The 25649-nt window shown below is 50.0% G+C and overlaps 1 protein-coding gene across 1 annotated transcript in view; it reads right to left on the bottom strand.

Moving 5' to 3' along the window:
• Positions 1-24715, bottom strand: part of LOC142910693 (ADP-ribosylation factor-like protein 2-binding protein) — a 253921-nt gene extending 229206 nt beyond the window's left edge. Inside the window, exons 1-3 of the mRNA XM_076060087.1 lie at positions 24614-24715; positions 14896-14981; positions 8060-8156 (exon numbers count right to left, since the gene is read on the bottom strand). Coding sequence (XP_075916202.1) covers positions 8060-8156; positions 14896-14981; positions 24614-24703 — 273 coding nt within the window. The 5' untranslated portion in view covers positions 24704-24715. The remainder of the gene's footprint in view (positions 1-8059; positions 8157-14895; positions 14982-24613) is intronic.
• Between the last annotated feature and the right edge of the window lie 934 nt (positions 24716-25649).

Genomic DNA, 25649 nt, shown 5'->3' with positions numbered 1-25649 from the left:
TCTGTGGGTCTCTGTGTGAGTCTGTGGGTCTCTGTGTAAGTCTATGGGTCTCTGTGTGAGCCTATGGGTCTCTGTGTGAGTTTATGGGTCTCTGTGTGAGTCTATGGGTCTATGTGTGAGTCTGTGGATCTCTGTGCGAGTCTGTGGGTCTCTGTGTGAGTCTGTGGGTCTCTGTGTGAGTCTGTGGGTCTCTGTGTGAGTCTATGGGTCTCTGTGTGAGTCTATGTGTCTCTGTGTGAGTCTATGGGTCTCTGTGTGAGTCTATGGGTCTCTGTGTGAGTCTATGTTTCTCTGTGTGAGTCTATGTGTCTCTGTGTGAGTCTATGGGTCTCTGTGTGAGTCTATGCGTCTCTGTGTGAGTCTATGGGTCTCTGTGTGAGTCTATGGGACTCTGTGTGAGTCTGTGGGTCTCTGTGTGAGTCTGTGGGTCTCTGTGTGAGTCTATGGGTCTCTGTGTGAGTCTATGGGTCTCTGTGTGAGTCTATGTGTCTCTGTGTGAGTCTATGTGTCTCTGTGTGAGTCTATGGGTCTCTGTGTGAGTCTATGTGTCTCTGTGTGAGTCTGTGGGTCTCTGTGTGAGTCTATGGGTCTCTGTGTGAGTCTAAGGGTCTCTGTGTGAGTCTATGGGTCTCTGAGTGAGTCTATGGGTCTCTATGTGAGTCTATGGGTCTCTGCGTGAGTCTATGGGTCTCTGAGTGAGTCTATTGGTCTCTGTGTGAGTCTATGAGTCTCTGTGTGAGTCTATGTGTCTCTGTGTGACTCTATGGGTCTCTGTGTGAGTCTATGGGTCTCTGTGTGAGTCTATGGGTCTCTGTGTGAGTCTATGGGTCTCTGTGTGAGTCTGTGGATCTCTGTGCGAGTCTGTGGGTCTCTGTGTGAGTCTGTGGGTCTCTGTGTGAGTCTGTGGGTCTCTGTGTGAGTGTATGGGTCTCTGCGTGAGTCTGTGGGTCTTTGTGTGAGTCTATGGGTCTCTGTGTGAGTCTATGGGTCTCTGTGTGAGTTTATGGGTCTCTGTGTGAGTCTATGGGTCTATGTGTGAGTCTGTGGATCTCTGTGCGAGTCTGTGGGTCTCTGTGTGAGTCTATGGGTCTCTGTGTGAGTCTATGGGTCTCTGTGTGAGTCTATGGGTCTCTGTGTGAGTCTATGGGTCTCTGTGTGAGTCTGTGGGTCTCTGTGTGAGTCTGTGGGTCTCTGTGTGAGTCTATGGGTCTCTGTGTGAGTCTATGGGTCTCTGTGTGAGTCTATGTGTCTCTGTGTGAGTCTATGTGTCTCTGTGTGAGTCTATGGGTCTCTGTGTGAGTCTATGTGTCTCTGTGTGAGTCTGTGGGTCTCTGTGTGAGTCTGTGGGTCTCTGTGTAAGTCTATGGGTCTCTGTGTGAGCCTATGGGTCTCTGTGTGAGTTTATGGGTCTCTGTGTGAGTCTACGGGTCTATGTGTGAGTCTGTGGATCTCTGTGCGAGTCTGTGGGTCTCTGTGTGAGTCTGTGGGTCTCTGTGTGAGTCTGTGGGTCTCTGTGTGAGTCTATGGGTCTCTGTGTGAGTCTATGTGTCTCTGTGTGAGTCTATGGGTCTCTGTGTGAGTCTATGGGTCTCTGTGTGAGTCTATGTTTCTCTGTGTGAGTCTATGTGTCTCTGTGTGAGTCTATGGGTCTCTGTGTGAGTCTATGGGTCTCTGTGTGAGTCTATGGGTCTCTGTGTGAGTCTATGGGTCTCTGTGTGAGTCTGTGGGTCTCTGTGTGAGTCTGTGGGTCTCTGTGTGAGTCTATGGGTCTCTGTGTGAGTCTATGGGTCTCTGTGTGAGTCTATGTGTCTCTGTGTGAGTCTATGTGTCTCTGTGTGAGTCTATGGGTCTCTGTGTGAGTCTATGTGTCTCTGTGTGAGTCTGTGGGTCTCTGTGTGAGTCTATGGGTCTCTGTGTGAGTCTAAGGGTCTCTGTGTGAGTCTATGGGTCTCTGAGTGAGTCTATGGGTCTCTATGTGAGTCTATGGGTCTCTGCGTGAGTCTATGGGTCTCTGAGTGAGTCTATTGGTCTCTGTGTGAGTCTATGAGTCTCTGTGTGAGTCTATGTGTCTCTGTGTGACTCTATGGGTCTCTGTGTGAGTCTATGGGTCTCTGTGTGAGTCTATGGGTCTCTGTGTGAGTCTATGGGTCTCTGTGTGAGTCTGTGGATCTCTGTGCGAGTCTATGGGTCTCTGTGTGAGTCTGTGGGTCTCTGTGTGAGTCTGTGGGTCTCTGTGTGAGTGTATGGGTCTCTGCGTGAGTCTGTGGGTCTTTGTGTGAGTCTATGGTTCTCTGTGTGAGTCTATGGGTCTCTGTGTGAGTTTATGGGTCTCTGTGTGAGTCTATGGGTCTATGTGTGAGTCTGTGGATCTCTGTGCGAGTCTGTGGGTCTCTGTGTGAGTCTGTGGGTCTCTGTGTGAGTCTATGGGTCTCTGTGTGAGTCTGTGGGTCTCTGTGTGAGTCTATGGGTCTCTGTGTGAGTCTATGTGTCTCTGTGTGAGTCTATGTGTCTCTGTGTGAGTCTATGGGTCTCTGTGTGAGTCTATGTGTCTCTGTGTGAGTCTGTGGGTCTCTGTGTGAGTCTGTGGGTCTCTGTGTAAGTCTATGGGTCTCTGTGTGAGCCTATGGGTCTCTGTGTGAGTTTATGGGTCTCTGTGTGAGTCTACGGGTCTATGTGTGAGTCTGTGGATCTCTGTGCGAGTCTGTGGGTCTCTGTGTGAGTCTGTGGGTCTCTGTGTGAGTCTGTGGGTCTCTGTGTGAGTCTATGGGTCTCTGTGTGAGTCTATGTGTCTCTGTGTGAGTCTATGGGTCTCTGTGTGAGTCTATGGGTCTCTGTGTGAGTCTATGTTTCTCTGTGTGAGTCTATGTGTCTCTGTGTGAGTCTATGGGTCTCTGTGTGAGTCTATGGGTCTCTGTGTGAGTCTATGGGTCTCTGTGTGAGTCTATGGGTCTCTGTGTGAGTCTGTGGGTCTCTGTGTGAGTCTGTGGGTCTCTGTGTGAGTCTATGGGTCTCTGTGTGAGTCTATGGGTCTCTGTGTGAGTCTATGTGTCTCTGTGTGAGTCTATGTGTCTCTGTGTGAGTCTATGGGTCTCTGTGTGAGTCTATGTGTCTCTGTGTGAGTCTGTGGGTCTCTGTGTGAGTCTATGGGTCTCTGTGTGAGTCTAAGGGTCTCTGTGTGAGTCTATGGGTCTCTGAGTGAGTCTATGGGTCTCTATGTGAGTCTATGGGTCTCTGCGTGAGTCTATGGGTCTCTGAGTGAGTCTATTGGTCTCTGTGTGAGTCTATGAGTCTCTGTGTGAGTCTATGTGTCTCTGTGTGACTCTATGGGTCTCTGTGTGAGTCTATGGGTCTCTGTGTGAGTCTATGGGTCTCTGTGTGAGTCTATGGGTCTCTGTGTGAGTCTGTGGATCTCTGTGCGAGTCTATGGGTCTCTGTGTGAGTCTGTGGGTCTCTGTGTGAGTCTGTGGGTCTCTGTGTGAGTGTATGGGTCTCTGCGTGAGTCTGTGGGTCTTTGTGTGAGTCTATGGGTCTCTGTGTGAGTCTATGGGTCTCTGTGTGAGTTTATGGGTCTCTGTGTGAGTCTATGGGTCTATGTGTGAGTCTGTGGATCTCTGTGCGAGTCTGTGGGTCTCTGTGTGAGTCTGTGGGTCTCTGTGTGAGTCTATGGGTCTCTGTGTGAGTCTGTGGGTCTCTGTGTGAGTCTATGGGTCTCTGTGTGAGTCTATGGGTCTCTGTGTGAGTCTATGGGTCTCTGTGTGAGTCTATGGGTCTCTGAGTGAGTCTATGGGTCTCTATGTGAGTCTATGGGTCTCTGCGTGAGTCTATGGGTCTCCGAGTGAGTCTATTGGTCTCTGTGTGAGTCTATGAGTCTCTGTGTGAGTCTATGTGTCTCTGTGTGACTCTATAGGTCTCTGTGTGAGTCTATGGGTCTCTGTGTGAGTCTATGGGTCTCTGTGTGAGTCTATGGGTCTCTGTGTGAGTCTGTGGATCTCTGTGCGAGTCTGTGGGTCTCTGTGTGAGTCTGTGGGTCTCTGTGTGAGTCTGTGGGTCTCTGTGTGAGTGTATGGGTCTCTGCGTGAGTCTGTGGGTCTTTGTGTGAGTCTATGGGTCTCTGTGTGAGTCTATGGGTCTCTGTGTGAGTTTATGGGTCTCTGTGTGAGTCTATGGGTCTATGTGTGAGTCTGTGGATCTCTGTGCGAGTCTGTGGGTCTCTGTGTGAGTCTATGGGTCTCTGTGTGAGTCTGTGGGTCTCTGTGTGAGTCTATGGGTCTCTGTGTGAGTCTATGGGTCTCTGTGTGAGTCTGTGGGTCTCTGTGTGAGTCTGTCGGTCTCTGTGTGAGTCTGTGGCGCTCTGTGTGAGTCTATGGGTCTATGTGTGAGTCTATGGGTCTCTGTGTGAGTCTGTGGGTCTCTGTGTGAGTCTATGGGTCTCTGTGTGAGTCTGTGGGTCTCTGTGTGAGTCTATGGGTCTCTGTGTGAGTCTATGGGTCTCTGTGTGAGTCTATGGTTCTATGTGTGAGTCTATGGGTCTCTGTGTGAGTCTATGGGTCTCTGTGTGAGTCTATGGGTCTCTGTGTGAGTCTGTGGGTCTCTGTGTGAGTCTGTCGGTCTCTGTGTGAGTCTGTGGGTCTCTGTGTGAGTCTATGGTTCTCTGTGTGAGTCTATGGGTCTCTGTGTGAGTCTGTGGGTCTCTGTGTGAGTCTATGGGTCTCTGTGTGAGTCTATGGGTCTCTGTGTGAGTCTGTGGGTCTCTGTGTGAGTCTGTGGGTCTCTGTGTGAGTCTATGGGTCTCTGTGTGAGTCTATGGGTCTCTGTGTGAGTCTATGTGTCTCTGTGTGAGTCTGTGTGTCTCTGTGTGAGTCTATGGGTCTCTGTGTGAGTCTATGTGTCTCTGTGTGAGTCTGTGGGTCTCTGTGTGAGTCTATGGGTCTCTGTGTGAGTCTAAGGGTCTCTGTGTGAGTCTATGGGTCTCTGAGTGAGTCTATGGGTCTCTATGTGAGTCTATGGGTCTCTGCGTGAGTCTATGGGTCTCTGAGTGAGTCTATTGGTCTCTGTGTGAGTCTATGAGTCTCTGTGTGAGTCTATGTGTCTCTGTGTGACTCTATGGGTCTCTGTGTGAGTCTATGGGTCTCTGTGTGAGTCTATGGGTCTCTGTGTGAGTCTATGGGTCTCTGTGTGAGTCTGTGGATCTCTGTGCGAGTCTGTGGGTCTCTGTGTGAGTCTGTGGGTCTCTGTGTGAGTCTGTGGGTCTCTGTGTGAGTGTATGGGTCTCTGCGTGAGTCTGTGGGTCTTTGTGTGAGTCTATGGGTCTCTGTGTGAGTCTATGGGTCTCTGTGTGAGTTTATGGGTCTCTGTGTGAGTCTATGGGTCTATGTGTGAGTCTGTGGATCTCTGTGCGAGTCTGTGGGTCTCTGTGTGAGTCTGTGGGTCTCTGTGTGAGTCTATGGGTCTCTGTGTGAGTCTGTGGGTCTCTGTGTGAGTCTATGGGTCTCTGTGTGAGTCTATGGGTCTCTGTGTGAGTCTATGGGTCTCTGTGTGAGTCTATGGGTCTCTGAGTGAGTCTATGGGTCTCTATGTGAGTCTATGGGTCTCTGCGTGAGTCTATGGGTCTCTGAGTGAGTCTATTGGTCTCTGTGTGAGTCTATGAGTCTCTGTGTGAGTCTATGTGTCTCTGTGTGAGTCTCTGGGTCTCTGTGTGAGTCTGTGGGTCTCTGTGTGAGTCTATGGGTCTCTGTGTGAGTCTATGGGTCTCTGTGTGAGTCTATGGGTCTCTGTGTGAGTCTATGGGTCTCTGAGTGAGTCTATGAGTCTCTGTGTGAGTCTGTGGGTCTCTGTGTGAGTCTATGGGTCTCTGTGTGAGTCTGTGGGTCTCTGTGTGAGTCTATGGGTCTCTGTGTGAGTCTATGGGTCTCTGTGTGAGTCTATGGGTCTCTGTGTGAGTCTATGGGTCTCTGAGTGAGTCTATGGGTCTCTATGTGAGTCTATGGGTCTCTGCGTGAGTCTATGGGTCTCTGAGTGAGTCTATTGGTCTCTGTGTGAGTCTATGAGTCTCTGTGTGAGTCTATGTGTCTCTGTGTGACTCTATAGGTCTCTGTGTGAGTCTATGGGTCTCTGTGTGAGTCTATGGGTCTCTGTGTGAGTCTATGGGTCTCTGTGTGAGTCTGTGGATCTCTGTGCGAGTCTGTGGGTCTCTGTGTGAGTCTGTGGGTCTCTGTGTGAGTCTGTGGGTCTCTGTGTGAGTGTATGGGTCTCTGCGTGAGTCTGTGGGTCTTTGTGTGAGTCTATGGGTCTCTGTGTGAGTCTATGGGTCTCTGTGTGAGTTTATGGGTCTCTGTGTGAGTCTATGGGTCTATGTGTGAGTCTGTGGATCTCTGTGCGAGTCTGTGGGTCTCTGTGTGAGTCTATGGGTCTCTGTGTGAGTCTGTGGGTCTCTGTGTGAGTCTATGGGTCTCTGTGTGAGTCTATGGGTCTCTGTGTGAGTCTGTGGGTCTCTGCGTGAGTCTGTCGGTCTCTGTGTGAGTCTGTGGCGCTCTGTGTGAGTCTATGGGTCTATGTGTGAGTCTATGGGTCTCTGTGTGAGTCTGTGGGTCTCTGTGTGAGTCTATGGGTCTCTGTGTGAGTCTGTGGGTCTCTGTGTGAGTCTATGGGTCTCTGTGTGAGTCTATGGGTCTCTGTGTGAGTCTATGGTTCTATGTGTGAGTCTATGGGTCTCTGTGTGAGTCTATGGGTCTCTGTGTGAGTCTATGGGTCTCTGTGTGAGTCTGTGGGTCTCTGTGTGAGTCTGTCGGTCTCTGTGTGAGTCTGTGGGTCTCTGTGTGAGTCTATGGTTCTCTGTGTGAGTCTATGGGTCTCTGTGTGAGTCTGTGGGTCTCTGTGTGAGTCTATGGGTCTCTGTGTGAGTGTGTGGGTCTCTGTGTAAGTCTATGGGTCTCTGAGTGAGTCTATGGGTCTCTGTGTGAGTATATGGGTCTCTGTGTGAGTCTGTGGGTCTCTGTGTAAGTCTATGGGTCTCTGTGTGAGTCTATGGGTCTCTGTGTGATTTATGGGTCTCTGTGTGAGTCTATGGGTCTATGTGTGAGTCTGTGGATCTCTGTGCGAGTCTGTGGGTCTCTGTGTGAGTCTATGTGTCTCTGTGTGAGTCTATGGGTCTCTCTGTGAGTCTATGTGTCTCTGTGTGAGTCTATGGGTCTCTGTGTGAGTCTATGGGTCTCTGTGTGAGTCTATGGGTCTCTGTGTGAGTTTATGGGTCTGTGTGTTAGTCTATGGGTCTATGTGTGAGTCTATGGGTCTCTGTGTGAGTCTGTGGGTCTCTGTGTGAGTCTATGGGTCTATGTGTGAGTCTATGGGTCTCTGTGTGAGTCTATGGGTCTCTGAGTGAGTCTATGGGTCTCTGTGTGAGTCTATGGGTCTCTGCGTGAGTCTATGGGTCTCTGTGTGAGTCTATGGGTCTCTGTGTAAGTCTATGCGTCTCTGTGTGAGTTTATGGTTCTCTGCGTGAGTCTATGGGTCTCTGAGTGAGTCTATGGGTCTCTGTGTGAGTCTGTGGGTCTCTGTGTGAGTCTATGGGTCTCTGAGTGAGACTATGGGTCTCTGTGTGAGTCTATGGGTCTCTGCGTTAGTCTATGGGTCTCTGTGTGAGTCTATGGGTCTCTGTGTAAGTCTATGGGTCTCTGTGTGAGTCTATGGTTCTCTGCGTGAGTCTATGGGTCTCTGTGTGAGTGTGTGGGTCTCTGTGTGAGTCTATGGGTCTCTGAGTGAGTCTATGGGTCTCTGTGTGAGTCTATGGGTCTCTGTGTGAGTCTATGTGTCTCTGTGTGACTCTATGGTTCTCTGTGTGAGTCTATGGGTCTCTGTGTGAGTCTATGGGTCTCTGAGTGAGTCTATGGGTCTCTGTGTGAGTCTATGTGTCTCTGTGTGAGTGTGTGGGTCTCTGTGTGAGTCTATGGGTCTCTGTGTGAGTCTATGGGTCTCTGAGTGAGTCTATGGGTCTCTGTGTGAGTCTATGTGTCTCTGTGTGAGTCTATGGGTCTCTGTGTGAGTCTATGTGTCTGTGTCGTACCGCGCGGTAATCCAGAAACATCTCCTTGAACGCGAGGAAGTCGCTGAATGTGAGCAAGAGATCAAAGATGTCTCCTGTCATCTCCTCCTTGTGCTCCCTGCGACATCAGCACCACCACCACCATCATCACCACCATCACCATCATCATCACCATCATCACCATCACCATCATCACCACCATCACCATCATCACCACCACCATCACCACCACCCCCACCATCACCACCCCCATCATCACCTCAAACCACCATCACCACCACCACCACCACCATCATCACCACCATCATCACCACCACCATCCCCACTAGCACCACCACCATCACCACCACCCCCACCATCATCACCACGATCACCATCACCACCATCACCAGCACCACCACTATCACCACCGCCATAACCACCATCACTACTACCACCACCCCTACTACCATCACCACCACCCCCACCATCACTACCCCCACCATCACCTCAACCCACCATCACCACCACCATCACCACCATCACCACCCCCACCATCACCACCACCACCATCCCCACTAGCACCACCACCATCACCACCACCATCACCACCACCACCACCACCACCATCACCACCACCACCATCCCCACTAGCACCACCACCATCACCACCACCATCACCACCATCAGCACCACCACCATCCCCACCAGCACCATCACCACCACCACCATCATCCCCACCATCCCCACCACAACCATCTTCACCACCACCATCCCCACCACCACCAACCACACCACCACCATCACCACCATCAGCACCACCATCACCACCATCAGCACCACTATCAACAACAACAACAACCGCCATTCGCCACTAAGTGGCGGTGACGTCACCACGACGCTTGTGCCAGGCTATGTGCACCCTGAGGCCACGTGAAGTGTCGAACACCCGCTGGCAGGAGGTCACGGGGCAGACCCAGGTGCCACGGGTCGACTGACTGAGATGACTGGCTGATGCACCACCTGTGCCCCCTACTGTGCCAACCTGCTGTGCTTTAGCCACCCGGCGCTCCGCTCGCTGTTGTGAGCGTCGCTCCTCCGCCCTCCGTTGTTGTTGGAGGGCGACTGCCTCCAACTGCCCAGTAGCATCCTTCACGAGCCTCCTCCACAGAGGCCGATCTTGACACCGCTGGTACCAGTCATCGGCAAGTCGACTCAGCTCCACGTCCTCCTGTACCACATCACTCCATCTCTTCTCTAGCCCGTGCCGCGCCCGCTTAGCCCCCTCAATCCGGCCAAACAAAAGCTGTTTCGGCATGCGGTGGCTGGGCATGCGGGCTACATGACCCAGCCATCGCAGCCTTGCCTGCCGGAGGAGCTCACCGATGGGACCCTGCCCAGATCTTTCAAGGATTTGTGAGCTCCTCACACAATTCAGTCTGGTTAAACCCAGGATGGATCGTAGGCAGGCCAGCCTAAATGTTTCTAACCGGCGAAGATGTTCCATTAGGGGGGTCCACGTTTCGCAAGCGTAGAGAAGGGAGGGAATGACCGTGGCCGAGAAGACCTGAAGCTTAGTGCGGAGCGACAGACCAGGTAGCTTCCACACAGCGTTACGCAACCGATGAAAAGATATTGCCGCTCGACTGATTCGGAGTGAGACCTCTGCTGTTAAACTGGAGCCAGTCATAAGCACACTGCCCAGGTATGGGAAACTCTCCACTCTCTCCACAACTGCCCCATCACCGATTGGGAGTTGTGGGGGTGGAGTGTCCGATGGTACAAAATACCCAGGCAGCTGCTTAGTTTTGGTGGGGCTGATGGTAAGGCCCCACCTCTTAGTGGCACGCTCCAGTCTCAGCAGCAGCGTCTCCAACTCCTCCTCTGACTGAGCAGCTATTACCAAATCATTAGCATACATAACGTGGTTGAGCAATAGGGAGCCATCCCTTGACCGCACCCGGGCATCGATTAGCCTCCCATTATATCTGTACCATATGGAGATTCCCCCGGTACAGCAGAGGGTCAGGTACTCCAAAAGCACGAACAACGACCCAGAGCCCAGGCCTACTGATGGTATCATAGGCCTTGACCAGGTCAATAAAGCAGAGATGTAGGTCTTGTTGGAATTCCCTACACCTCTGCTGTAGCAGACGGACAGAAAATATGGCATCTGTGCAGGACCGCCCTTTCCTGAAACCGCATTGGGGCTCCGCAAGCCTCTCCTCAGCGTGCCTGGCAAGGCGATGCTGAATAATCCTTGCCAGGACCTTTCCCGGCACACTGAGGAGTGAGATGCCCCTGTAGTTGTTACAGTCTGTGCAGTCCCCCTTCTTAAAAAGGGGGACCACCAGGGCATCCTTCCAATCCTGCGGAACCCGTCCAGTGGTCCAGACTGTTGTTATGATGTCATATAGGGCAGTCTGTGCACAAACGCCACCCTCCCTCAGCATTTCGCTTGGGAGATCATCTCTGCCCGCTGCCTTTCCTGGTCTCAGACTCCGGATCGCCTTCAATACTTCCTCAGCAGTTGGCACCTCAGCCAGCCACTCACAGGGGGTGACTTCATCCAATATTTGAGGCGCCGCAGCCTCAGCAGGGTCATCCTCACTTTGTGCCACGATGTTTTCCTGGCTGAGGGATTTTCCCTCCCCCAGGACCTCACAGAAATGCTCAGCAAATCTGCGAACCTGTTCCTGGGGGTCGGAAATTGGATCACCGTTTTTTCCCCTAATGATGGTAATAGGTGTGGCGCTGCAGGTTACTTTTTTGATGGAGTTAAATAGAGATTTGTGATCACGGGCCACTGAGGCAGACTCCATCTCCTCAGCAACCCGCGACCACCACCCATCCTTGCAGCGCCTCACGGCTCTCCGAACCTCCGAGCGAAGGCTGCGGTAAGCCTCCTCATTCTCTGACGTGGGATTCTGTAGCCGATGACAGTGGGCCTGTCGCTTTTTCTCAACCATCCTGAACAACTCCTCTGTCATCTAGGGTGTCTGGGGAGGTCTGGACCGCGTACCCAGAGCAGCCATTGCAGCTGCATGAGTCACAGTCCTAAACCTCGCCCATTTACCCTCGACATCAGGAGTTGGGGACGATGCCAATCCCAGCCACAAGCGATGATGAAATTCTCGCTTGCAACTTTCATCAGATAACTGAGACCAGGCCACTTTAGGTTGGAATGGGGTCCTGGGTGTACACCCACCACCGGAGTGGAAGAATGGCAGGCGCATCTTACAGATGACTAGTCGATGGTCAGAGGGCAGATCAGCTCCACGGTAGGTCCTGGTGTCAAGGACATGGGCTCGCATTCGCTGGTCCGTCACTATGTAGTCCAGCAGATGTTCTTGCTTGGACCCGGCATGCATCCATGATGTTGTGTGGATGCGCCGATGCCGGAACAGCGTGTTGGTAATTACAAGCCCATGGGCTGCACAAAAATCTAGCAGCCTCCTACCGTTGTTATTGAGCTGATCTGGCCCATGCCCTCCAATCACTCCAGACCAGGTGCCAGTATCATGACCAACTCGGGCATTGAAGTCACCCAACATGATGACTCTATCCCGAGGGGCCACTTTAGCCAGCACCTGTTACAGGAGGTCATAGAAGGCATCTGACTCATCGGCTTTGCCTGCATCCCTCCACGGATGTTCATCTTCGGTGGGGGCATAAGTAACCACGACCACCATTCCTCGCCTCCGGTTGATGGGAAGGCGAGCCCAAAGTAGCCTGGGGCTTACAGCTTCCCACACCTCACCGCCACGCTCCCACGCCCCCTTCATTCTTTTGTTCAAAAGAAGACCCACACCCTGTTGTTTGGCAGTCTGCTGCCCCGAGTAGAGGACTGTCCACCCCTCATGGTGGCAGGAGCCAGAGCCGGTCCACCGGACCTCCTGAATGCCGCATAGATCCAGGCGGTACCGGTCCAGCTCCCGACAGAGGAGTGGCAGCCTCTCCTCTGCAGTGAGCGTTCGAACATTCCACGTGGCCACCCGTAGTGGCTTTTCGTTGTTTCTGGAGTAGCCCCGAGGGTAGGTATTCAATCTCCTGGCTCCGCCAATTGGGGTTTGGCCAGGAGACGTCATAGACGCCTGGCCCCCCGGGGCCTCCGGCACAAGCTTAGTTGTTACATATTTCAGTTTAATTCGTGGTTTCGTGGTAATTAATTGAAGGTGGAGGGGTTACCAGCCCCTCGTACCCGTCCAGAGCCCCCGTTTAGCCCCTGTGGTGGACACATATGCCATGAGGGGAGGAGCCAATCAAAATTGGATCTCCCCCCACAGCGCTGTCCACGACAGAGTTGCCCGTCCGGCACCGCGAGGAGGTAGGGGGTTGTTTTGCCGGACCAGCACCACTATCACCACCATCAGCACCACCGTCATCACCTCCGAGCTACATGACAGACATTGCAAGTTGTTGTTGATGATGTTGATGATGTTGTTGTTATTGATAATGCTGTTGATGACAATAATGTTGCTGATATAACTCTATTGATGATGATATTGTTTGACGTTGTTATTGATGATGGTGTTATTGATAATGTTGTTGACAATGTTGTTGTCGATTATGTTACTGATAATGTTGTTGACAATGTTGTTGTTGATGATGTTATTGATAATGTTGTTGACAATGTTATTGTTAATGTTATTGATAATGTTGTTGACAATGTTGTTGTTGATGATATTATTGATGTTGTTGACAATGTTGTTGTTGATGATGTTATTGATGATGTTGTTGACAATGTTATTGTTAATGATGTTATTGATATTGTTGTTGACAATGTTGTTGTTGATGATGTTATTGATAATGTTGTTGACAATGTTGTTGTTGATGATGTTATTGATAATGTTGTTGACAATGTTGTTGTTGATGATGTTATTGATAATGTTGTTGACAATGTTGTTGTTGATGATGTTATTGATAATGTTGTTGACAATGTTGTTGATGACTGTTATTGATAACGTTGTTGACAATGTTGTTGTTGATGATGTTATTGATAATGTTGTTGACAATGTTGTTGTTGATGATGTTATTGATAATGTTGTTGACAATGTTGTTGTTGATGATGTTATTGATAATGGTGTTGACAATGTTGTTGTTGATGATGTTATTGATAATGTTGTTGCCAATGTTGTTGATGACTGTTATTGATAATGTTGTTGACAATGTTGTTGTTGATGATATTATTGATGTTGTTGACAATGTTGTTGTTGATGATGTTATTGATAATGTTGTTGACAATGTTATTGTTAATGATGTTATTGATATTGTTGTTGACAATGTTGTTGTTGATGATGTTATTGATAATGTTGTTGACAATGTTGTTGTTGATGATGTTATTGATAATGTTGTTGACAATGTTGTTGTTGATGTTATTGATAATGTTGTTGACAATGTTGTTGTTGATGATGTTATTGATAATGTTGTTGACAATGTTATTGTTAATGATGTTATTGATAATGTTGTTGACAATGTTGTTGTTGATATTATTGATATTGTTGTTGACAATGTTGTTGTTGATGATGTTATTGATAATGTTGTTGACAATGTTGTTGTTGATGATGTTATTGATAATGTTGTTGACAATGTTGTTGTTGTTGATGATGTTATTGATAATGTTGTTGACAATGTTGTTGTTGATGATGTTATTGATAATGGTGTTGACAATGTTGTTGTTGATGATGTTATTGATAATGTTGTTGACAATGTTGTTGTTGATGATGATGTTATTGATAATGTTGTTGACAATGTTGTTGTTGATGATGTTATTGATAATGTTGTTGACAATGTTGTTGTTGATTATGTTATTGAAAATGTTGTTGACAATTTTGTTGTTGATGATGCTATTGATAATGCCGTGTTTTATGTGATTCACGTTGTTCATGCTGTTGACGGTGAAGTTATTGATGCTGGTGAAGTTATTGATAATGTTGATGGTGATGTTGATGGTGATGAAGACGCTCATGTTGTTGATGTTGATGGTGATGTTGGTGGTGATTTTGATGTTGATGGTGATGTTGATGGTGATGGCGATGTTGATGGTAGTGGTGATGTTGATGGTGATGTTGATGCTGATGGCGATGTTGATGGTGATGGTAGTGGTGATGTTGGTGGTGATGTTGGTGGTGATTTTGATGGTGATGTTGGTGGTGATGTTGATGGTGATGTTGGTGGTGATGTTGATGTTGGTGGTGATGTTGATGTTGGTGGTGATGTTGGTGGTGATGGTGATGTTGATGTTGGTGATGTTGATGGTGATGTTGGTGGTGATGTTGATGTTGATGATGGTGATGTTGGCGGTGATGTTGATGTTGGTGGTGATGTTGATGTTGGTGGTGATGTTGATGGTGATGTTGATGGTGATGTTGGTGGTGATGTTGATGGTGATGTTGATGGTGATGTTGATGGTGATGTTGATGGTGATGTTGGTGGTGATGTTGATGGTGATGTTGATGGTGATGTTGATGGTGATGCTGATGGCGATGTTGATGGTGATGGTAGTGGTGATGTTGGTGGTGATGTTGGTGGTGATGTTGATGGTGATGTTGGTGGTGATGTTGATGGTGATGTTGATGGTGATGTTGGTGTTGATGGTGATGTTGGTGGTGATGTTGATGGGGATGTTGGTGGTGATGTTGATGGTGATGTTGATGGTGATGTTGATGTTGGTGTTGATGTTGATGGTGGTGATATTGGTGATGCTGGTGATGTTGGTGGTGATGGTGATGTTGATGTTGGTGTTGATGTTGATGGTGATGTTGGTGGTGATGTTGGTGGTGATGTTGATGATGATATTGGTGATGTTGGTGGTGATGGTGATGTTGATGGTGATGTTGATGTTGGTGTTGATGGTGATATTGGTGATGTTGACTCACGGGAGGGACTGCACGAATGTAGCCATGCTGAACCCAGGCAATCGCGCACTCAGCTGAGCGGTAATGTAGCCCTCAATGAGCTCCATCTGCAACATCGCAACATCACCATCAACATCACCATCAACATCACCATCAACATCACCATCAACATCACCATCAACATCACCACCAACATCACCAACATCACCAACATCACCATCAACATCACCATGACCACCATCACCATCACTGGGGGGCACGTGCCACTCAACTCAACTCCACCCAACACAACTCCAGTCAACTCATCTCTACTCCACTCAACACAACTCCACCCAACTCAACACAACTCCACCCAACACAACTCCACCCAACACAACTACACCCAACTCAACTCAACACAACTCAACTCCACATAACTCCACACAACTCCACCCAACACAACTCCACCCAACACAACTCCACCCAACACAACTCCATCCAACACAACTCCACCCAACTCAACTCAACTCCACACAACTCAACACAACACAACTTCACCCAACTCAACTCAACTCCACCCAACACAACTCCACCCAACACAACTCCACCCAACTCAACTCAACACAACTAAACTCCACACAACTCCACACAACTCCACCCAACTCAACACAACTCCACCCAACTCAACTCCACCCAACTCAACTCAACTCCACCCAACTCAACACAACACAACTCCACCCAACTCAACTCAACTCCACCCAACTCAACACAACTCAACTCCACTCCACTCAACTCCACTCAACTCAACTCCACCCAACACAACTCCACTCAACACAACTCCACCCAACTCAACTCCACCCAACACAACTCAACTCCACTGCACTCAACTCAACTCCACCCAACTCAACTCCACCCAACACAACTCAACTCCACCCCAACTCAACTCCACCCAACTCAACACAACACAACTCCACCCAACTCAACTCAACTCAACACAACTCAACTCCACTCCACTCAACTCCACTCAACTCAACTCCACCCAACACAACTCCACTCAACACAACTCCACCCAACTCAACTCCACCCAACACAACTCAACTCCACCCAACACAACTCAACTCCACCCCAACTCAACTCCACCCAACTCAACTCCACCCAACTCAACACAACTCCACCCAACTCAACTCAACTCAACTCCACCCAAATCAACTCCACCCAACTCAACTCAACACAACTCAACTCCACACAACTCCACACAACTCCACCCAACACAACTCCACCCAACACAACTCCACCCAACACAACTCCATCCAACACAACTCCACCCAACTCAACTCAACTCAACTCCACACAACTCAACACAACACAACTTCACCCAACTCAACTCAACTCCACCCAACACAACTCCACCCAACACAACTCCACCCAACTCAACTCAACACAACTAAACTCCACACAACTCCACACAACTCCACCCAACTCAACACAACTCCACCCAACTCAACTCCACCCAACTCAACTCAACTCCACCCAACTCAACACAACACAACTCCACCCAACTCAACTCAACTCCACCCAACTCAACACAACTCAACTCCACTCCACTCAACTCCACTCAACTCAACTCCACCCAACACAACTCCACTCAACACAACTCCACCCAACTCAACTCCACCCAACACAACTCAACTACACTGCACTCAACTCAACTCCACCCAACTCAACTCCACCCAACACAACTCAACTCCACCCCAACTCAACTCCACCCAACTCAACTCCACCCAACTCAACACAACACAACTCCACCCAACTCAACTCAACTCCACCCAACTCAACACAACTCAACTCCACTCCACTCAACTCCACTCAACTCAACTCCACCCAACACAACTCCACTCAACACAACTCCACCCAACTCAACTCCACCCAACACAACTCAACTCCACCCAACACAACTCAACTCCACCCCAACTCAACTCCACCCAACTCAACTCCACCCAACTCAACACAACTCCACCCAACTCAACTCAACTCAACTCCACCCAAATCAACTCCACCCAACTCAACTCAACACAACTCAACTCCACACAACTCCACACAACTCCACCCAACTCAACTCAACTCCACCCAACTCAACTCAACTCCACCCAACTCAACACAACACAACTTCACCCAACTCAACTCCACCCAACACAACTCCACCCAACTCAACTCAACACAACTCAACTCCACACAACTCCACTCAATTCCACCCAACTCAACACAACGCAACTCACTCAACACAACTCCACCCAACTCCACTCCACTCAACTCCACTCAACTCAACTCCACCCAACTCAACACAACTCCACCCAACTCAACTCCACCCAACTCAACTCCACCAAACACAACTCCACCCAACTCAACTCAACTCCACCCAACTCAACACAACTCAACTCCACTCCACTCAACTCCACTCAACTCAACTCCACCCAACACAACTCCACTCAACACAACTCCACCCAACTCAACTCCACCCAACACAACTCAACTCCACTGCACTCAACTCAACTCCACCCAACTCAACTCCACCCAACACAACTCAACTCCACCCCAACTCAACTCCACCCAACTCAACTCCACCCAACTCAACACAACACAACTCCACCCAACTCAACTCAACTCCACCCAACTCAACACAACTCAACTCCACTCCACTCAACTCCACTCAACTCAACTCCACCCAACACAACTCCACTCAACACAACTCCACCCAACTCAACTCCACCCAACACAACTCAACTCCACTGCACTCAACTCAACTCCACCCAACTCAACTCCACCCAACACAACTCAACTCCACCCCAACTCAACTCCACCCAACTCAACACAACACAACTCCACCCAACTCAACTCAACTCAACACAACTCAACTCCACTCCACTCAACTCCACTCAACTCAACTCCACCCAACACAACTCCACTCAACACAACTCCACCCAACTCAACTCCACCCAACACAACTCAACTCCACCCAACACAACTCAACTCCACCCCAACTCAACTCCACCCAACTCAACTCCACCCAACTCAACACAACTCCACCCAACTCAACTCAACTCAACTCCACCCAAATCAACTCCACCCAACTCAACTCAACACAACTCAACTCCACACAACTCCACACAACTCCACCCAACACAACTCCACCCAACACAACTCCACCCAACACAACTCCATCCAACACAACTCCACCCAACTCAACTCAACTCAACTCCACACAACTCAACACAACACAACTTCACCCAACTCAACTCAACTCCACCCAACACAACTCCACCCAACACAACTCCACCCAACTCAACTCAACACAACTAAACTCCACACAACTCCACACAACTCCACCCAACTCAACACAACTCCACCCAACTCAACTCCACCCAACTCAACTCAACTCCACCCAACTCAACACAACACAACTCCACCCAACTCAACTCAACTCCACCCAACTCAACACAACTCAACTCCACTCCACTCAACTCCACTCAACTCAACTCCACCCAACACAACTCCACTCAACACAACTCCACCCAACTCAACTCCACCCAACACAACTCAACTACACTGCACTCAACTCAACTCCACCCAACTCAACTCCACCCAACACAACTCAACTCCACCCCAACTCAACTCCACCCAACTCAACTCCACCCAACTCAACACAACACAACTCCACCCAACTCAACTCAACTCCACCCAACTCAACACAACTCAACTCCACTCCACTCAACTCCACTCAACTCAACTCCACCCAACACAACTCCACTCAACACAACTCCACCCAACTCAACTCCACCCAACACAACTCAACTCCACCCAACACAACTCAACTCCACCCCAACTCAACTCCACCCAACTCAACTCCACCCAACTCAACACAACTCCACCCAACTCAACTCAACTCAACTCCACCCAAATCAACTCCACCCAACTCAACTCAACACAACTCAACTCCACACAACTCCACACAACTCCACCCAACTCAACTCAACTCCACCCAACTCAACTCAACTCCACCCAACTCAACACAACACAACTTCACCCAACTCAACTCCACCCAACACAACTCCACCCAACTCAACTCAACACAACTCAACTCCACACAACTCCACTCAATTCCACCCAACTCAACACAACGCAACTCACTCAACACAACTCCACCCAACTCCACTCCACTCAACTCCACTCAACTCAACTCCACCCAACTCAACACAACTCCACCCAACTCAACTCCACCCAACTCAACTCCACCAAACACAACTCCACCCAACTCAACTCAACTCCACCCAACTCAACACAACTCAACTCCACTCCACTCAACTCCACTCAACTCAACTCCACCCAACACAACTCCACTCAACACAACTCCACCCAACTCAACTCCACCCAACACAACTCAACTCCACTGCACTCAACTCAACTCCACCCAACTCAACTCCACCCAACACAACTCAACTCCACCCCAACTCAACTCCACCCAACTCAACTCCACCCAACTCAACACAACACAACTCCACCCAACTCAACTCAACTCCACCCAACTCAACACAACTCAACTCCACTCCACTCAACTCAACTCCACCCAACACAACTCCACTCAACACAACTCCACCCAACTCAACTCCACCCAACACAACTCAACTCCACCCAACACAACTCAACTCCACCCCAACTCAACTCCACCCAACTCAACTCCACCCAACTCAACACAACTCCACCCAACTCAACTCAACTCAACTCCACCCAAATCAACTCCACCCAACTCAACTCAACACAACTCAACTCCACACAACTCCACACAACTCCACCCAACTCAACTCAACTCCACCCAACTCAACTCAACTCCACCCAACTCAACACAACACAACTTCACCCAACTCAACTCCACCCAACACAACTCCACCCAACTCAACTCAACACAACTCAACTCCACACAACTCCACTCAATTCCACCCAACTCAACACAACGCAACTCACTCAACACAACTCCACCCAACTCCACTCCACTCAACTCCACTCAACTCAACTCCACCCAACTCAACACAACTCCACCCAACTCAACTCCACCCAACTCAACTCCACCAAACACAACTCCACCCAACTCAACTCAACTCAACTCCACCCAACTCAACTCCACCCAACTCAACTCCACCCAACACAACTCAACTCCACCCCAATTCAACTCCACCCAACTCAACTCAACTCCACTCAACTCCACCCAACTCAACTCAACTCCACTCAACTCCACCCAACTCAACTCAACACAACTCCACCCAACTCAACTCAACTCCACCCAACTCAACACAACTCTACCCAACTCAACTCCACCCAAATCAACTCCACCCAACTCAACTCAACACAACTCAACTCAACACAACTCCACCAACTCAACACAACTCCACCCAACTCAACTCCACCCAAATCAACTCCACCCAACTCAACTCATCACAACTCCACCCAACTCAACACAACTCAACTCAACTCCACCCAACTCAACACAACTCCACCCAACACAACTCCACCCAACTCAACTCCACCCAACTCAACTCCACCCAACTCAACACAATTCCACCCCACCCCACACAAGGCGTGTGTGTGTGCGTGTGTATGTGTGTGTATATGTGTGTGTGTGCGTGTGTGTGCACGTACATGCGTACGTGCGCAAGTGCGTATGTGTATACGTGTGTGTGCGTGTGTGTGTGCGTGTGTATGTGTGTGCATGTGTGTGCGCATCAGTAGTCCTGGGCTCTGGGTCGTTCTTCGTGCTTTTGGAGTACCTGACCCTCTGCTCACGATCATTAAGGGCCTTCATGATGGTGAGCGGGCCCGGGTAAAACTACGTGGCCGGGAGTCAGAGCCATTCCCTGTACACCTTGGGGTGCGACAGGGATGTCTATGGCTCCCACATTATTTAACATCTATTTTGACCACGTAGTTCGTGAAGCCTTCAATAGCTGTACCGGGGGAATCTCCATATGGTACAGATATAATGGGAGGCTGATCGGAGTTTATTTGCCGCCTTGTCCTCAGGTTAAAAAGGCCCAACGCATGCTCGCCGATCAGATTCTGAGTGTGGAGCGAGCAAATCCAGATTCGTTGGTTATCGTACTTGGCGACTTTAACAAAGGTAATCTCAGCCACGAACTCCCCAAATACATACAATTCATTAAATGCGCAACCAGAGAAGGGAACACTCTGGATCACTGCTACACTACAGTCAGTAGAGCCTACCACGCCGTCCCCCGAGCAGCATTAGGACACTCTGACCATGCCATGGTCCACCTGATTCCTGCATACAGGCAGAAACTAAAACACTGTAAACCTGCTGTGAGGACATCTAAACAGTGGACCAGTGAGGCTGTGGAAGATTTGCGGGCGTGCTTAGACTGTACTGACTGGGATATGTTCACGACTGCTACCAATAGTCTGGATGAACTCACAGAGGCTGTGACGTCCTACATCAGCTTCTGTGAGGACTGCTGTATCCCAACACGTACCAGGGTGAACTTTAATAACAATAAGCCCTGGTTCTCAGCAAAGCTCAGAAGGTTGAGGTTGGAGAAAGAGGAAGCGTTTAGGAGTGGGGATAGAGACAGATTCAAGGAGTCGAAGAACAGGTTTAGCAAAGCGGTGAGAGAGGCTAAACGACTGTACTCAGAGAGACTAAAACACCAGTTCTCTACTAACGACGCTGCTTCTGTCTGGAGAGGGCTCAGGCAGATCACCAACTACAAACCCAGAGCCCCCCACACCACTAACGACTCCCGCCTAGCCAACGACCTGAACGAGTTCTACTGTAGATTTGAAAGACAATTGGACTGTCCTGAACCACCCCTTCCCACCCAAGAGGCCCCACCCCCCACCCATACTACAGAGACGATTCTCTCCTTTCAGGAGGGAGAAGTTAATAGACTTTTCAAGAGGCAGAATCCACGCAAAGCAGCCGGGTCGGACTCTGTCTCTCCAGCCACCCTCAGGCACTGCGCTGACCAGCTGTCTCCGGTGTTCACCAACATCTTTAACACCTCCCTGGAGACATGCCATGTACCAGCCTGTTTCAAGTCCTCCACCATCATCCCTGTGCCCAAAAAGCTAAGGCCAACAGGACGAAATGATTACAGACCGGTCGCCCTTACATCTGTGGTAATGAAGTCTTTTGAGCGCCTGGTCCTGGCACACCTCAAAGCCATCACAGACCCTCTCCTGGACCCCCTTCAGTTTGCCTACAGAGCCAACAGGTCTGTGGATGACGCAGTTAACATGGCCCTCCACTTCACCCTACAGCATCTGGACGCCCCAGCATCCTACGCCAGGATCCTGTTTGTGGACTTCAGCTCTGCCTTCAACACCATCATCCCTGCCCTGCTTCAGGACAAGCTCTTCCAGCTGAACGTGCCCTACACCACCTGTAAATGGATCACAGACTTCCTGTCTGACAGGAAACAGTGCGTTAAGCTGGGAACACAAATCTCTGACTCCAGGTCCATCAGCACCGGAACTCCTCAGGGCTGCGTCCTTTCCCCACTGCTCTTCTCCCTGTATACCAACAGCTGCACGTCCAATCATCTGTCCGTCAAACTCTTGAAGTTTGCGGACGACACCACCCTCATTGGGCTGATCTCTGGTGGGGATGAGTCTGACTATAGGTGGGAAGCTGACAACCTGGTGACCTGGTGTAGCCAGAACAACTTAGAGCTAAATGCTCTAAAGACAGTTGAGATGGTTGTAGACTTCAGGAAGAATACAGCCCCCCTCACCCCCATCACCCTGTTAGACTCCCCAGTCAAAATTGTAGAGTCCTTCCGCTTCCTGGGCACTATTCTCTCCCAGGACCTCAAGTGGGAACTGAACATCAGCTCCCTCACCAAGAGAGCTCAACAGAGGATGTACTTTCTACGGCAGCTGAAGAAATTCAACCTGCCAAAGACAATGATGGTGCAATTCTATACAGCGATCATTGAATCCATCCTCATCTCCTCCATAACCGTCTGGTACGCTTCTGCCACTGCCAAGGACAAGAGCAGACTGCAGCGTATCATCCACACTGCTGAGAAGGTAATTGCCTGCAATCTACCAACCCTCGAGGACCTGCACACGACAAGGACCATGAGGCGAGCGAGGAAGATTATGGCCGATTCCTCCCACCCTGGACACTCTCTGTTTCAGCTACTCCCCTCCGGCAGAAGGCTTCGGTCCATCAGGACCAAAACCTCACGCCAAAAAAACAGTTTCTTCCCATCTGCTGCTGGCCTGTTAAACAAGGCAAAGGGCTTACACGGATTTTAACATTTTATCTACATAACGACACCTTGCCGATATTAACTATGTTAACCTATTTGTATTTTTTTAAATTATATCTTAAAGCTATTTTATATTCGATATTTATTCAATTTTATATACTTCAGCCCCTTGGTGTTAGTTAGACTTTTAACCCTTATTATTATAGTAAGACTTGTTTAAAACTTATTTAAGATTTTAGATTCCTATATGTTGAATGTATGCACCATCCTGCCAAAGTAAATTCCGTGTCGGTGTGAACTTTCATGGCGAATAAAACCCTTTCTGATTCTGATTTCTGATTCTGATCGATGCCCGGGTGCGGTCAAGGGATGGCTCCCTATTGCTCAACCACGTTATGTATGCTGATGATTTGGTAATAGCTGCTCAGTCAGAGGAGGAGTTGGAGACGCTGCTGCTGAGACTGGAGCGTGCCACTAAGAGGTGGAGCCTTACCATCAGCCCCACCAAAACTAAGCACCTGCCTGGGTATTTTGTACCAACGGACACTCCACCCCCACAACTCCCAATCGGTGATGGGGCAGTTGTAGAGAGAGTGGAGAGTTTCCCATACCTGGGCAGTGTGCTTATGACCGGCTCCAGTTTAACAGCAGAGGTCTCACTACGAATCAGTCGAGCGGCAATATCTTTTCATCGGTTGCGTAACGCTGTGTGGAAGCTACCTGGTCTGTCGCTCCGCACTAAGCTTCAGGTCTTCTTGGCCACGGTCATTCCCTCCCTTCTCTACGCTTGCGAAACGTGGACCCCCCTAATGGAACATCTTCGCCGGTTAGAAACATTTAGGCTGGCCTGCCTACGATCCATCCTGGGTTTAACCAGACTGGATTGTGTGAGGAGCTCACAAATCCTTGAAAGATCTGGGCAAGGTCCCATCGGTGAGCTCCTCCGGCGGGCAAGGCTGCGATGGGTGGGTCATGTAGCCCGCATGCCCAGCCACCGCATGCCGAAACAGCTTTTGTTCGGCCGGATCGAGGGGGCTAAACGGGCGCGGCTCGGGCTAGAGAAGAGATGGAGTGATGTGGTACAGAAGGACGTGGAGCTGAGTGGACTTGCCGATGACTGGTACCAGCGGTGTCAAGATCGGCCTCTGTGGAGGAGGCTCATGAAGGACGCTACTGGGCAGTTGGAGGTAGTCGCCCTCCAACAACGGAGGGCGGAGGAGCGACGCTCACAACAACGAGCGGAGCGCCGGGTGGCTGAAGCACAGCGGGTTGGCACAGTAGGGGGCACAGGTGGTGCATCAGCCAGTCATCTCAGTCAGTCGACCCGTGGCACCTGGGTCTGCCCCGTGACCTCCTGCCAACGGGCGTTCGACACTTCACGTGGCCTCAGGGTGCACATAGCCTGGCACAAGCGCCGTGGTGACATCACCGCCACTTAGTGGCGAATGGCGGTTGTTGTTGTTGTGTATGCGGCGTAGTACGTATTGGTGGAAGATCTGTGTGTAGCTGAGTTTGTTCTCCTCCGTGTCCTCAAACTCGCGGTAGTTCTCGTCCATGAATCTACGCTGCATCTCCTGGAAGCCTCCATCTGCCCAGTGCCACGCATGGGGGACAGGGGGGGGCAGGGGGGGGGCAGGGGGGGGCGGGGGGGGTAGAAAAGAATATACGGTGAAACACGACTCGCTGAGTCCTCGCAAGCTCCTCTCCACGCCAGGACTATCCACGGCCAGTGCCGTCATCATTACCATAGCCACCACCGCCATCGCAAATACTTTACCATAGCCACCGCCACCGCCATTGCAAATACTGTCATCACCATCACCACTATCACAGAATAATTACCATACCACCATCACAAATACTGTCATCACCATCACCACCACCACTATCACAGAATCATTACCATACCACCACCACCATCACAAATACTGTCATCACCACCACCACCACCACTATCACAGAATCATTACCATACCACCACCATCACAAAACTGTCATCACCACCACCACTATCACAGAATCATTACCATATCACCACCACCATCACAAATACTGTCATCACCACCGCCACCACCACTATCACAGAATCATTACCATACCACCACCACCATCACAAATACTCTCATCACCACCGCCACCACCACTATCACAGAATCATTACCATACCACCACCATCACAAATACTGTCATCACCACCACCACTATCACAGAATCATTACCATAGCCACCACCATCACAAATACTGTCATCACCACCGCCACCACCACTATCACAGAGTGAGTCACCGCAACCTCGCCTCTAAACCGAGAACCAGGACTGCCATGTTCGCTGCTGGACCATCATTGCCATCACCAAAGACAAAGATCCCCCGTGTGGCCTGTAACAGACTGTAGGGGCAAGCGCTGTTAGTGAGCAGCACCTATGAAGGCCGGAATGGTACATGAGGGGGTGGGTGGCCAGCACCACGCCCGGCCGCCTTTGTCTCCCCAGTGGCGATGTTTACACACCGCAGCAGGT

Source organism: Petromyzon marinus, unplaced genomic scaffold (genome assembly GCF_048934315.1).
Source record: "Petromyzon marinus isolate PM22_M1 ecotype Great Lakes invasive population unplaced genomic scaffold, UKy_Petmar_22M1.pri1.0 PM_G_Scaffold_15, whole genome shotgun sequence".
NCBI lineage: Eukaryota > Metazoa > Chordata > Hyperoartia > Petromyzontiformes > Petromyzontidae > Petromyzon > Petromyzon marinus.
Note: the sequence above shows the minus strand (reverse complement) of the source record. Positions and strands in the feature narration are given on the sequence as shown.